This window comes from Meles meles, chromosome 12, assembly GCF_922984935.1.
Source record: "Meles meles chromosome 12, mMelMel3.1 paternal haplotype, whole genome shotgun sequence".
Lineage (NCBI taxonomy): Eukaryota > Metazoa > Chordata > Mammalia > Carnivora > Mustelidae > Meles > Meles meles.
The window spans coordinates 34,500,436-34,516,084 of NC_060077.1; the positions used below are offsets into that span (position 1 = coordinate 34,500,436).

Genomic DNA, 15,649 nt, shown 5'->3' on the forward strand with positions numbered 1-15,649 from the left:
GCTAGTTCCAAAAGGAGATTTTTTTATCAAGTTTTCACCTTGGGCAGAGATTTTGGTCAGATTTTCATCCTGAAATAAATTACTTAAGAACCCATTTATTCTTAAATTTAAAACATTTTGTACCCTAAAATCATGTTATATTTAAGCCAAAATCCTATACTATGTTTCTTTAAAATGTTTTGTATCTGTATCATGCTGTCATTCTTAACATGTTTTTTAAAAAGTTGTTTTTTTTTTCTTTTATTGTTACTCCATTTCAAGTCTTAGTGATATAATTGAAACTAAGACTCATGGTTTTGTTGTGTTCCCAATTTTTACGCTACCTTCTGCCTTAAAGTCTGAAATGTGCCATTACAGGTCTTCTTGAATCCTCCTCCCTTTTTTGTCCTCCCTGTATATTCCTAATAGCTGAATTATTTTCTTTTTATTGTTTGTTTTCTTTTTTCAGCAATGCGGCCACTTAGCATGTCTTACAGTTTTGACTTGTCAGGTAAAACAAAAAAAAAGCTCTTTCACACCTGACGTGGGTTTTGTGGTTTCTGTGAAAACATTTCATTCATCTGCTTGTCCAAACATGTCAAAGAAGAAAATTGAAAGGCTTCTTCTAAGCTGTGGTCAGTAAGATAAAACATTCTGCTTATTTGAAAACCATGTGCTTAAAAAAATTAAAACAATAATAAATCTGTTGCCTAGGAGTGATTATAGAAGAATCATTATGCCATCCCTGTGTTTATGGAATTTGACTGCCCATCCTTACCATCACTGTTTCTCACACACACTCTTCTTCTTCTTCTTCCCTTTTTTTTTTTTTAAGATTTTATTTATTTATTTGAGAGAGAGAGAAATCACGAGCAGGGGATGGGGCAGAGGGAGAAGCAAACTCCCGGCTGAGCAGGGAGCCCAGTGCAGGACTCCATCCCAGGACGCTGAGATCATGACCTGAGCTGAAGCCAGATGTTTAACCGACTGAGCCACCCAGGCGCTCCCTCACCCACACTCTTCTACAGCAGTGATGTCAAAATCTAAAACAGAGATTTGCCTTAAGAGAATAGAAACAAATTTCAAGAAACAAAGTTTTGGCACTTAATCTCTTAAGCGTTCAGATATTTAAGTAATTAGAGTCAAAGCTGTCAGCTTCTTCTGAGGATCACCGCTCCTCAGTTGGTAGGCAGGAGCTGTCTTTGGTGTCCCAGGACTCCCTCTGGATAGAGCCTGGTCGTGAATGCTTCTTAGCGATGTTTGAGGGTATAAAAATACAGATATGTTCTAATGGCTTTGGTTGTAAAATACAGTTGACCCTGAACAACATGGATTTGAACTGCTCGTATCCACTTATAGGAATTGTTTTTTATTTAAGAGTTGATGGCAAAAGCTACACATTTATTTATAACTGTCCACCCCAGTCTTCATCGGACCAAATGGAAGGCAACTAACCTGCTGCCCTCCGAGGACCCCTGACGGCCCAGGGAGGCCTGTTGTCAGCAGCTCCCAGGGACCCAAGACTGAACAGCATGCAGGTTGCCCCCTATTGCTGACAGGGTGGTCTACACCCAGGGCTGATGGACAGGATGCTGAGCTGAAGCAAGGCATGTCCCAGAGAGCAGGATCGTGCTGCACAGGAAGCCCACATGCCCATCACCCCTGCTCCCTAGTACTCCATGCACGGAGCTCAGGGGCTGTGCAGGCTGCTGCAGGCCTGGGGCCAAGTATGGACTCCACCCCTCCCACTCATGGGTGGCCGCCCTTGCAGGCCAATGGGGCAGCTGTACTGCATCCCCAGGCCATTGTGACTGCCTGCCCACCAGGCAGCTGACTCTGCCAAAGCCCCCAGGCTGCAAAATATCACATACATCATGGTACCAGGCCCACTGCTGCCTCCAGCCTGGCCTGACCTGCCTGTACACAGATTTTTTTCAGTAAATGTGCCTAGAGTTCTGTGAATGCATTTTCTCTTCCTTATGTGTTTCTTAATATTTTCTTTTCTCTAAAAATTTTTTTCTCTAGCTTTACTGTAAGATTACAGAATACACACACACACACATATGATACATATAACATACAAAATATGCATCAGTTGGATGTTTATATTATCAGTAGAGTTTCCAGTCAACAGTAGGCTTAATTAGTAGTTAAGTTTTTGGAGAGTCAGAAGTTATTTGCAGATTTTTGACTGGGGTGGAAGTCTGTACCCCTAACTCCTGCCTGGCCTTGTTCAAGGATCAGCTGTATAATTAGTGTGTTCTGGGTTTGTAGTACAAGTTTAGATCCCGGCTGTTAAATGGACAACGATTAATAGTGAAACATAACCATTAATGACTAAATTTGATCTCTATATCAGTCCCTTTTTAAATGGAGCTTTTATATATGAGTGAATTTTCAAAGCCAACTTAATCCAAATAAAATACTTTGCAAGTTAGAATTTTTCATTTTGGAAGCTGGGTTTTTTTTTTTTTTTTAAGATTTTATTTATTTGAGAGAGAGCGCAAGCATGAGCAGGGGCAGGGCAGAGGTAGAGGTAGAAGCAGGCTTCTGGCTGAGCAGGGAGCCAGATGTGGGGCTCTATCTGGGGCTCGATCCCAGGACGCTAGAATCGTTATCTGAACCGAAGGCAGACTCCAACTGAGCCACGCAGATGCCCCTGGAAGTTGTTTTGAATGTAAAATGAGATAAAATGTTGACACTAATATTTTTCTTCCAGTTTTATTTCATATGCCCTGGAATTTTTGACATAGCTTATATACAAATTCGTATTTAAAGAGCCAAATAGTTCTTGTATCTTATTCTGCTTATGAAAATTTACTGAGCACCTTCCAATTGCTGACTAGTTCCCAACCGTTTTTAAATTTCTGTTTATATTTGTAAGTCTCAGGTATCACTGGCACTTGTGCTTTTAAAAAACTCAGATGAATATTTCACAGTCTTCACTTACTGCTTTTGACTGACCACTGAAGAGCTTTTTCTATTTTCTTTATCCATTTGAAAATTTTTATTTTACAACCATTTGCAGAGTAAATGTTGTAAAAAAAGAAAAAGAAAAACTTTACCAAAATGTTCTGGAAAATAAACTCAGAAATGTTTTGGTACCTATTTGTTACTGATAATCTCCGAAAGTTGGCAGTTTATATTTTAGAGACTGTGTCTTTTTCTGGAGATGTTTCCATCAGTTGGACTACAAGGGAAGTGGCTGGCTCTCTAAACACATTGACTGTTGTCTAACATAAATTAAGCGCAGGTGGCTGATCTGGACAGTTTGCATGCCCGCACACACTTTATACAAAAGTGTATTTTGTGTTCTTATAAGTTTTATGGTGGCTTCTGATTTGGGAGGAAAGCTCCTAACCTCCATGATGTAGAAGAGTAGCAAAAAATCGTATTGGCTTTCAGCTGCTTTTCATCTGCTACTTTCAGTGCACTTCATGATTTCCACGTGCTTCATTCTCAATTTCTTGTGCTAGCTATTTTTGTTTTCATTGTTGCATTTTTACTAATCAATCAAAATATCCCAGATAATAAATGGAAAAAATTGATCCATTCTTTTAACCTAAATGCAAAGATTGGAATACAGTTCTTCTCGAAGTTGGGAAATTAACACACTAAGGAGCAAGTATTTAAATGTATTGTATAGATAATGCCTCTGAACTTAAATATAGAATAAGACATAATGAAGTATATTCTGCTGCTTACGTATGTCTTAGAAATATTAATACCTAGTGGAAAATCTTAACAATCCATTCAACTTTAAGGTAAGTGTAATTTATTTTTGCAATGCAAATAATAAATATGTAATCTCTATCACAGTCATATTTCCTCCAACCAAGTAAGGCAGCTGTTGGGTGAATCTAACATATATAAAGATATTACAAAAAGTATTTAATATCATGGTTATGCATTTTAGATTGAACCTGAGGTATGTGACTTTTGAAGCCATATCTAACATCTTAAATGTTTTTGCTTATTTATAAATACCACCAGTTTTTTCTCAAGACATTCCATCTTACGTAGAACTATAAAGTCTTAGTCAAATCCTTGGTTTTCTCACTTGATACATTGAAGTAATAATAAGGATTTCTTCATTGGAACAGAGAGTTATTAGTAATCAGACTACTTAAAAATTTCTCTTAAAGATATGTTCCACTGAGTCTTTTACAAATATATAGTATGAGGTAAAATCACACACAGTATTTAGTCTTAAATGTGGAGATCATCCTGAAACCCATTACATAATTTTTTTAATCAACTCCATTTACCTCAAAGCTTTGAATTCAGTACAAGGTTATTATTTCAGTCAAAGAGTTCAGTTTCAGTCAATGAGCTCAAATACAATTATCAGCTTCATAGTAGTGTTCGGACAAGTAGAGAGCTATTGGGTCATTTCTCAAATCTCCTGCATTGAGAATGAAATGAACTCACGACAGCCACAGTCACTCAGCAGTATTCCCTAAACTTCAGGTCAGATTTTTGCCAGGCTTTAAGTACCTCCAGCATTATTTAAATTATTTTAATATACTATCAATGACCTTTTATTTAAAAATTTTCTTAAGGAAAAACATCCATAAAGCCACACATCTGATATAATTTTTTCTGAAGCATTAAATATATAACCATTAAAACTTTCAGTATTCCTCCATGCACATGGTCTCAGCCATAGGGAAGCTCTTAGAGGAATGGAAACGTGAGACCCACCTCGGAAAGCTGACGGTTTCCCTTCTTATGGTACCTGCAGTGTGGGCAACTGGATTGGAATCTGGACAGCTAAGAGGAGACAAAGATGTGTGTGTTTTAACTGTGTGCTTTCTCTTGAAAGCTAACACCTACAACAACATGAGCAATTCTATAGGAAGTGTATAAAATAAGATAAACTATAGAATAAGATCTTTTAAAATATGCTTCAATACTGTATTTCAACACTACCTTTTTTCTTGAATAGGAAATAATCAGTTAGCCTAATCTTTTCCTTCTTTGCTTTCTGGAGAACTTCTCAATTATTCTGTGAAGTGTGGCAGCCTACTGCTCTCTACACCCCCCTAAGAAAGATTTATTTAAAGCTTTTAACCTTTAAATTTGTGTAAAAATTTGCTGCTTTTGCCCTTTAGTCCCCCTCAGCACAGCCTCTCCCCCAGTTATGTTTTTGTTATGGCTGCTTAACATCTGGAAGGGTAATAAGAAAAGTAACACATGTCTTGTCAAATTTTTTATGAAAATTTCTGTGTTAAATAAATGATTGACAGATCTGCCCATCTTCCTTCTCTTCCTTTCCTCCCTCCTTCCTTGCTTACTCAGACCCTTTCTTCTCATTCACAAGGGCATGTGCTCTGATCTTCTTGATCTCTAAAAATAGCAAAAAGTATAAATATTAACCTAGATGCATATCATTTATAATAATTTACGTGGTTGTTTTAATAATGTCAAGTAAGGCTATACTAGAACATGCTTATTCACTGAATGTTTCCTGGAAATCCACCGCTTACAGTGCAAGTGTATAAAAATTGTATGTTGGGAGGGAACTGCTCTATTTTACAGTAACTGCAGTTACAGTGCTTTCCCTCCCTCCCTCCTGTCTTATTTCACTTTCATGCTTAGTGTACCCTTTACCTTCAACTGCAGGAGTTTCACAGACTGTTCCATGTGCAAAGATCAGTTTCGTGTTGTTGGTCTGTAAATTAAATTATGCGGTGACTTCTCTTTTTTGCTTTTAAATGCTCTAATTTGTTAGTTTTACACTTGACCTTAACCAAAAGGCCGAGAAGCGATCTAATTTGTTAGTTTTAAACTTTGTGTTTGACACATCATTTGAAATACTGAAGAAAATTGGTTCCACTGGCATTGAAAGAATGAGTACAGGGTACAAGGGAAAAAAGGTGGCCTTAAATTGGTTCCACTTGCATTGAAAGAATGAGTACAGTGTACAAGGGCAAAAAGGTGGCCTTTAGAATCAATACCAACAAGGAGTCAAGTATCAGCTGCACCACACGCTAGCTGGGTGACTGGCTGAGTCTCCCTGAGCCTCGATTTACTTACAAATGGAGGTAAAAATCAGTGTCTGTAATTAACGTTTATTGTGTGTTGCCTTTAGTACACACAGTATTGAGTAAGTATTTTATATGCATTTGTTCATTTCATCTTCAAAAGGAGCCGATGTCTGTTGTTAGGCCCATTTTACAGATGATGAAACAAGAGGTTAGACAATTTGTTCATGGTCAGACAGGTAGCGTCAGAGCTAGACTTTGAACCCAAATCATCTGCATCTTACATTATAGTAAGGTATATTCTGTACTCTATATACTCCATACTTTCTATTCTGTGCTGTGTGCTCTAAACTCTATAACCTGTTCCCTGTACTATGTACTCAATACTCTTCTTCTGTATTCTGTACTCTACGTAGGCTTTGTACTCTCTAGTCTGTACTCTGTACTATATATTCTGTACTCTGTACTCTATATGTAGTCTTTACACTGCTCTGTATACTCTATGCCCTGTACTCTGTGACCGCTATATACTGCATGCTATGTATACTGTATACCGCTTACTATACACACACATGTGTTCTGCGATCTGTACTCTATACTCTGTGCTCTAGTGTCTAGTCTGTATTTTATACAGTATACACTGTGCTCTGTGTACTCCCTGTACTACTGTATTCTCTGTACTCCCCTCTGTAATACATACTCTAGATTATATACTATGGCCTTTGATGTTTTCTTGTCACATGCAGCATCCGCACTTGTTACTTCTATAGATGATTTGTGCCTTGGACATAAAAACCAAGCCATATTTATTTATATTATGTTTTCAATCCAAAGAACACGGATACTTTTGTCCTGTACAAGAAGCTATAACTTATACTGATTGCATTGGCCTGCTGTGGTTTGGATAGATTTTTTGCATGGCTGTCATTCTTTCCTAATGGATGCTGTCCTGTGATGCTTCTAAGCCTGTTCATTGAGTGTGTTCTTTGCCTATATACTTCCATCCTCAGGTATTTCTAATGTTTATTTCTCCTTGTATACTTCCATACATAGCTATGCGCTATGAAAAATTAAATTGAATGAATAATATGCATATTCAAAATAAATTCCTTCACTTACAAAAAATATACTCTATCCTATACTCTGTACTGTATGCTATATCCTGTATATTCCGTAGTCTGTCCTGTGTGCTCTGTGTACCTTGTGCACTATACTCTCTGTGCTGTATGACATACTCTATGGACCCCATGCTCTGTACTCATACATCGCATACTCTGGGCTCTGCTGCCACACTTCTTTGATCTGTTGTATTGCCTTCGCACCCAGATCTGAGTTCTGGATCATCTAAATCAGCTTTATCAAAGCAAATGTATCCCAGGTTCTTTGTGTTCATGTTTATATAACTATAGATTATTCACGATTTTGATTTTTAAATTAGACCATTCTCAAATCTTAAAGCCATATGCCTGCTATGGCTTTGTGTATGCCACTACTTTGGTCCATCCATCACTAGCTCTTTGGAGACTATAAAGTAAAACTAGCCTCTCGGGTCTCTGCAAGATTAAGAAGTTATAGTCAGTATCTGGATTCCTTCTAGCTCTAAATTCTAGTGTATAAATGTGAATCTAGTATTCATGTAAATGTTCTCTTCAACCTGACAGTTAATATCTAACAAAAATGTTTTATATATCTAGGCATTATCATATCAAGCCTCTGTGTTGTATTTGTGTGACATGGAAATGCCATGTCACCTGGCTTGTGTGGTTTGTGCTCCCAAGTGCAGGTACTTGGGAAAGTGCATTTGGTCTACTGATTACCTTTCTTAGCTTGAGAAAAGGTAAGCTTTTGCCTTTCTTTTACCAGATGTAACTACCCCTGAATCTCCAAAGAATGCTGTGGAATCTTCGATGGTGAATGGAGGTTTAGTATCACAAACGAAAGAAAATGGGTTGAGTGCGGCACAGCACGTGCCTTTGCAGCGGAAGAAACTCCTCAAAGCCCCAACCCTGGCTGAGCTGGACAGCTCTGACTCCGAGGTCAGTCCCATGACTGCCTGGTTCACACCATTTGACTCCATGTTCAGAGTGCAAGCCCTCTCTGACCTCGTTTACTAGCCATGTGGCCTTGGTTGTTGCTTAATCTCTTTCCATCTTTCCAATAAAGTTGGGATTTAAATTCATTTGTTTAGCAGGAAATGAAACAGTGGGTTACTTACTGTTTTTTGGGAAAGACCAGTACAGTGGTCATAGTTGATAGAGTAAGTTCAGAAGTATTTGTATGGTCTTAGATTACGGTGGTACTAAAAATAAGTTTAAAAAATGCAAACGTATTATCTTTAGGATGTTTCCCTTTGTTTTGGGAAAGGAAAAAGAAAAGTATTTTTCCATGGATTCTTCTCTCTCTCACACACACACCTACCCATAGTGAAGCTTGTTCTTTCAGTAATAGTAATACCAATGGATGTGTCTGCAAAAGAAAACTCTGCTAGGCTTCTCCAGATTTCATCTTTCTCCTGCTGCGCTTTGGAGGAAGATCTCGCACGTCCTGTCTGTTTTCCAGAAACCCTCAGGGTGCTGGTGCTTCCCAAGTCTCTCTCCAGCCCTTTGTCTACAGCATCAGTATTGTGTATCTCCACTTTGTAAAATGAAATTACATCCTTGCCTCCCTCTTCCCTTAGGGACTACCAGACACAATAAACACACACAGCCAGCCTCCCGGCTTCTGTTTGTTGTCGTGGTTGCTGGCTCCATCCACTCCATATTCATCCAAGTTAGAATTAAGGAATTATTCTTTAATCACCCAGACTGGTTTCTGAGACGATTCTGGTCTGGCAGCCTTCAGTACCACCCTTGGAGCAAAGCAGCAGTGAAGGAACAGTAGGAGTTCCAGAAGTGACCTTGTTCCAACAAGGACCTGGTTAAGAGTCACTGGTCAGGATGTAGAACTAGAAAAGGCCTAGTTTAGTGAGTGTCAGAGACTAGTAACTGGATCAGACAATACAAACAAGCAAGTTTCAGAGAGCAGGCCTGGCAGTCGTTTGAGAGATCAGAGACCATCAGGATCCCCCAGCCAGGCTGAAAGTGTTTAGTTGAGGGAATGGACGTGACAGGGCAAGCAGAGTAAGAGTCCACACCCACTGACTTCTCTCTGAGGAGATCTGACCTCCCAAGTCCCCTGGTACCTTCTCAGTGTCTTTGTGATTCCTCTGGGCCAGGAACTGAGCCTAATGAAGACTAGTTTTCAAGTAGTGAGAAGTTGGGTGCAGCTGCCCGTGGTGGGCATGCAGGGGCAGAGGACCCCCAACTGCTTCTGGGAGCAAATCCCAAAGGCCTTGCACCGTGCCAGTGTCCTTACCACTTCTCTGTCTCTTACTAACTAACTTGCACTCACCCGGCTGCCCCAGGATGGGCTCTTTTTTGTTCACAGTAGGAGCAAGTCAGAACAGTAAAGAGGAATGGTGTGGAGCATATAGACATGCTCAGAATTCTGTAAAATTGGGCTTTAAAAATGTTTCTGGGGAGGGTGGGCTGAGGTATGTGAGGTGGTATGTGGTGGTTTCTGCTGTTAAAATCAAGGTGGCACCCACCTCATAATTTTTGGGGACTACTGTGTATGGCTCCTTTTTCTTTTCCTAAGAGATACTCTTGGCTTTTATTTCCTTTTGGCCTTCCATAGGCAGAAGGAGGGCATTCTAGTTGCGCACTAGCTCTTCTGGAGATTTGTGTGACCTCTACACCGTGTTCAGGGTTGGGGCTTTGGTTACATTGCTTGATTTATTCCTCATGGTATGTACCAGGAGTGGGGAGGTCACTGTTCAGACCTTCTTTGTTGGAACTCTGTGGTTTACAGCCTTTTTTCATCTCCTGTCCTTTGACCAGATCCTTTGTATGGTAGCTTGCATGAAACCACTGGGTTTTAGCAGTAGGTTTTAGGTAAGGCCATTTTTGTGAATGGCTAAGTTAGTTCTCAAAGTATCCTTAAATAAGTAGGTCAGAGAGAATTTTCATGATATCTCTCACATAGTCATAGGCAAATATCTTAAAATAATTTCCTTTCTTCCACTTTTAAAAATATTTAGCAATTTTCTGTAGATGTCATGGACATATGTTTTCATGTGGGTCATGTATATCCTCAATCACATGGTAGATAATAAATTTTTCTTGAGTAAATACTGTACTTCATCTTGGTATAATCTGAAACAAATTACAGTCTCATCTGATTGGTAATAGAAATTTAAAATTTATTTTGCATAATGTAGACTTTTTCTCGATTCATACAATATTTTATGAAATGTTTATTTTCATCTATTCAACAAATATTAATATTTATTCATCACTTACTAACAGTAGGTTTGTTGCTGACAACAATGAATGAGGCCCATAGCGTCTACCTTCATGCAGTTTACCAATCTATTACTTATATAAATGTGTTAAATATTTCTCTAATAATGATATTAACCACCATTTACTATGTGCCTGATAATGTGTTAAGCATTTTTGAGCATATTTTCTCATCTGATCTAATAATTCAGTGTAAAGATGGTATTAAACACCAATGATGAAAGATGAGAAACTTGTTGTGTCACATCACTCTAATGAGGGACAAATCCAGACCACAAACCCAGGCTTGTCTAATTTTAGATACCTTCTATGTCTTCTAGTTGCCTTGAACCTTTGACATAATTTGGTGCCTCACACTGAAATAAATCTGTAGTAGTAAAATTTATTAGCATGAAAGCATTAATGTCTTAGGAGTCTATTTCTCTGTCCCCACCTTTCTCAGGAGGAAACTCTACACAAGTCAACCAGCAGCAGCAGTGTGTCTCCCTCCTTCCTTGAAGATCCCTTAGTAGAGGCTGTGTCCACGAGGAAGAGTGAGTATTTGTGGTACAAAGAGCTAGCGTCAGATTCCTTCAAAAACACACTGGACCAAGAATAGGGAGTCCCAAAGTGCTTTGTGATCATTTAGTGTAGAAAACTAACCCTGGAATTGTCCCTAATCAGGAGCAGAAATATTGATATATTCCTAAAATGACATGATAAGGTGGGGCTGAACTGATAACTGGGCCTCAGGTTCTTATAACAGATCATTCACCTTCAGGTTTACAGATAATAGTTGTAGGGAATAAGTCAACTGTCTGTATTTTTTTTTCCCATTTTATTTATTTTTTCAGCGTAACAGTATTCATTCTTTTTGCACAACACCCAGTGCTCCATGCAAAACGTGCCCTCCCCATTACCCACCACCTGTTCCCCCAACCTCCCACCACTGACCCTTCAAAACCCTCAGGTTGTTTTTCAGAGTCCATAGTCTCTTATGGTTCGCCTGCCCTTCCAAATTTTTTTTTTTTTAATAAACATATAATGTATTTTTATCCCCAGGGGTACAGGTCTGTGAATCGCCAGGTTTACACACTTCACAGCACTTACGATAGCACTTACCCTCCCCAATGTCCATAGCCCCCTCCCCCTCTCCCAATCCCACCTCCCCCCAGCAACCCCCAGTTTGTTTTGTGAGATTAAGAGTCATTTATGGTTTGTCTCCCTCCCAATCCCATCTTGTTTCATTTATTCTTCTCCTATCGCCCTACCCCCCCATGTTGCTTCTCCATGTCCTCATATCAGGGAGATCATATGATAGTTGTCTTTCTCCGATTGACTTATTTCACTAAGCATGATACGCTCTAGTTCCATCCATGTTGTTGCAAATGGCATGATTTTGATGGCTGCATAGTATTCCATTGTGTATATATACCACATCTTCTTTATCCATTCATCTGTTGATGGACATCGAGGTTCTTTCCATAGTTTGGCTATTGTAGACATTGCTGCTATAAACATTCGGGTACACGTGCCCCTTCGGATCACTGCGTTTGTATCTTTAGGGTAAATACCCAGTAGTGCAATTGCTGGGTCATAGGGTAGTTCTATTTTCAACATTTTGAGGAACCTCCATGCTGTTTTCCAGAGTGGTTGCACCAGCTTGCATTCCCACCAACAGTGGAGGAGGGTTCCCCTTTCTCCACATCCTCTCCAGCATCTGTCATTTCCTGACTTGTTAATTTTAGCCATCCTGACTGGTGTGAGGTGATATCTCATTGTGGTTTTGATTTGTATTTCCCTGATGCCGAGTGACGTGGAGCACTTTTTCATGTGTCTGTTGGCCATCTGGATGTCTTCTTTGCAGAAATGTCTGTTCATGTCCTCTGCCCATTTCTTGATTGGATTGTTTGTTCTTTGGGTGTTGAGTTTGCTAAGTTCCTTATAGATTTTGGATACTAGCCCTTTATCTGATATGTCGTTTGCAAATATCTTCTCCCATTCTGTCAGTTGTCTTTTGGTTTTGTTAACTGTTTCCTTTGCTGTGCAAAAGCTTTTGATCTTGATGAAATCCCAATAGTTCATTTTTGCCCTCGCTTCCCTTGCCTTTGCCGTTGTTCCTAGGAAGATGTTGCTACGGCTGAGGTCGAAGAGGTTGCTGCCTGCATTCTCCTCAAGGATTTTGATGGATTCCTTTCTCACATTGAGGTCCTTCATCCATTTGGAGTCTATTTTCCTGTGTGGTGTAAGGAAGTGGTCCAATTTCATTTTTCTGCATGTGGCTGTCCAATTTTCCCAGCACCATTTATTGAAGAGGCTGTCTTTTTTCCATTGGACATTCTTTCCTGCTTTGTCGAAGATTAGTTGACCATAGAGTTGAGGGTCGATTTCTGGGCTCTCTATTCTGTTCCACTGATCTATGTGTCTGTTTTTGTGCCAGTACCATGCTGTCTTGATGATGACAGCTTTGTAATAGAGCTTGAAGTCCGGAATTGTGATGCCACCAACTTTGGCTTTGTTCTTCAATATTCCTTTGGCTATTCGAGGTCTTTTCTGGTTCCATATAAATTTTAGGATTATTTGTTCCATTTCTTTGAAAAAAATGGATGGTATTTTGATAGGGATTGCATTAAATGTGTAGATTGCTTTAGGTAGCATAGACATTTTCACAATATTTATTCTTGAATCCAGGAGCATGGAACATTTTCCATTTTTTTGTGTCTTCCTCAATTTCTTTCATGAGTACTTTATAATTTTCTGTGTATAGATTCTTAGTCTCTTTGGTTAGGTTTATTCCTAGGTATCTTATAGTTTTGGGTACAATTGTAAATGGGATTGACTCCTTAATTTCTCTTTCTTCAGTCTTGTTGTTGGTGTACAGAAATGCAACTGATTTCTGTGCATTGATTTTATATCCTGACACTTTACTGAATTCCTGTACAAGTTCTAGCAGTTTTGGAGTGGAGTCTTTTGGGTTTTCCACATATAGTATCATATCATCTGCGAAGAGTGATAGTTTGACTTCTTCTTTACCAATTTGGATGCCTTTAATTTCTTTTTGTTGTCTGATTGCTGAGGCTAGGACTTCTAGTACTATGTTGAATAGCAGTGGTGATAATGGACATCCCTGCCGTGTTCCTGACCTTAACGGAAAAGCTTTCAGTTTTTCTCCATTGAGAATGATATTTGCGGTGGGTTTTTCATAGATGGCTTTGATAATATTGAGGTATGTGCCCTCTATCCCCACACTTTGAAGAGTTTTGATCAGGAAGCGATGCTGTACTTTGTCAAATGCTTTTTCAGCATCTATGGAGAGTATCATATGGTTCTTGTTCTTTCTTTTATTAATGTGTTCTATCACATTGATTGATTTGCGGATGTTGAACCAACCCTGCAGCCCTGGAATAAATCCCACTTGATCGTGGTGAATAATCCTTTTAATGTACTGTTGAATCCTATTGGCTAGTATTTTGGCGAGAATTTTTGCGTCTGTGTTCATCAAGGATATTGGTCTATAGTTCTCTTTTTTGGTGGGATCCTTGTCTGGTTTTGGGATCAAGGTGATGCTGGCCTCATAAAATGAGTTTGGAAGTTTTCCTTCCATTTCTATTTTTTGGAACAGTTTCAGGAGAATAGGAATTAGTTCTTCTTTAAATGTTTGGTAGAATTCCCCTGGGAAGCCGTCTGGCCCTGGGCTTTTGTTTGTTTGGAGATTTTTGATGACTGTTTCAATCTCCTTACTGGTTATGGGCCTGTTCAGGTTTTCTATTTCTTCCTGGTTCAGTTGTGGTAGTTTATATGTCTCTAGGAATGCATCCATTTCTTCCAGATTGTCCAATTTGTTGGCGTAGAGTTGCTCATAGTATGTTCTTATAATTGTCTGTATTTCTTTGGTGTTAGTTGTGATCTCTCCTCTTTCATTCATGATTTTATTGATTTGGGTCCTTTCTCTTTTCTTTTGGATGAGTCTGGCCAGGGGTTTATCAATCTTATTGATTCTTTCAAAGAACCAGCTCCTAGTTTCATTGATTTTTTCTATTGTTTTTTTGGTTTCTATTTCATTGATTTCTGCTCTGATCTTTATGATTTCTCTTCTCCTGCTGGGTTTAGGGTTTCTTTCTTGTTCTTTCTCCAGCTCCTTTACGTGTAGGGTTAGGTTGTGTACTTGAAACCTTTCTTGTTTCTTGAGAAAGGCTTGTACCGCTATATATTTTCCTCTCAGGACTGCCTTTGCTGTGTCCCACAGATTTTGAACTGTTGTGTTTTCATTTTCATTTGTTTCCATGAATTTTTTCAATTCTTCTTTAATTTCCTGGTTAACCCATTCATTCTTTAGAAGGATGCTGTTTAGTCTCCATGTATTTGGGTTCTTTCCAGCTTTCCTCTTGTGATTGAGTTCTAGCTTCAGAGCATTGTGGTCTGAAAATATGCAGGGAATGATCCTAATCTTTTGATACCGGTTGAGACCTGATTTGTGACCCAGGATGTGATCTATTCTGGAGAAGGTTCCATGTGCACTAGAGAAGAATGTGTATTCTGTTGCTTTGGGATGAAATGTTCTGAATATATCTGTGATGTCCATCTGGTCCAGTGTGTCATTTAAGGCCTTTATTTCCTTGTTGATCTTTTGCTTGGATGATCTGTCCATTTCAGTGAGGGGAGTGTTCAAGTCCCCTACTATTATTGTATTATTATTGATGTGTTTCTTTGATTTTGTTATTAATTGGTTGATATAGTTGGCTGCTCCCACGTTAGGGGCATAGATATTTAAAATGGTTAGATCTTCTTGTTGGACAGACCCTTTGAGTAGGATATAGTGTCCTTCCTCATCCCTTATTATAGTCTTTGGCTTAAAATCTAATTGATCTGATATAAGGATTGCCACCCCAGCTTTCTTCTGATGCCCATTAGCATGGTAAATTGTTTTCCACCCCCTCACTTTCAATCTGGAGGTGTCTTCGCGTCTAAAATGAGTTTCTTGTAGGCAACATACTGATGGGTTTTGTTTTTTTATCCATTCTGATACCCTGTGTCTTTTGATTGGGGCATTTAGCCCATTAACATTCAGGGTAACTATTGAGAGATATGAATTTAGTGCCATTATTAGCCTGTAAGGTGACTGTTCCTGTATATTGTCTCTGTACCTTTCTGATCTACTACTTTTAGGCTCTCTCTTTGCTTAGAGGACCCCTTTCAATATTTCCTGTAGAGCTGGTTTGGTGTTTGCAAATTCTTTCAGTTTTTGTTTGTCCTGGAAGCTTTTTATCTCTCCTTCTATTTTCAATGATAGCCTAGCTGGATAGAGTATTCTTGGCTGCATGTTTTTCTCGTTGAGTGCTCTGAATATATCATGCCAGCTCTTTC

The 15,649-nt window shown here is 39.0% G+C and overlaps 1 protein-coding gene across 7 annotated transcripts in view; it reads left to right on the top strand.

The window, feature by feature from the left end:
* The window catches only part of SPIRE1 (spire type actin nucleation factor 1), a 203,265-nt gene that overhangs the window by 162,791 nt on the left and 24,825 nt on the right, over window positions 1-15,649 (top strand). For 4 of the 7 annotated variants that reach the window (XM_046025412.1, XM_046025413.1, XM_046025415.1 and 1 more), the window contains 3 exons: window positions 449-490; window positions 7,830-8,002; window positions 10,749-10,839. In XM_046025412.1, coding sequence (XP_045881368.1) covers window positions 449-490; window positions 7,830-8,002; window positions 10,749-10,839 — 306 coding nt within the window. The remainder of the gene's footprint in view (window positions 1-448; window positions 491-7,829; window positions 8,003-10,748; window positions 10,840-15,649) is intronic. The other 3 variants (XM_046025414.1, XM_046025417.1, XM_046025418.1) reach the window with 1 other exon arrangement.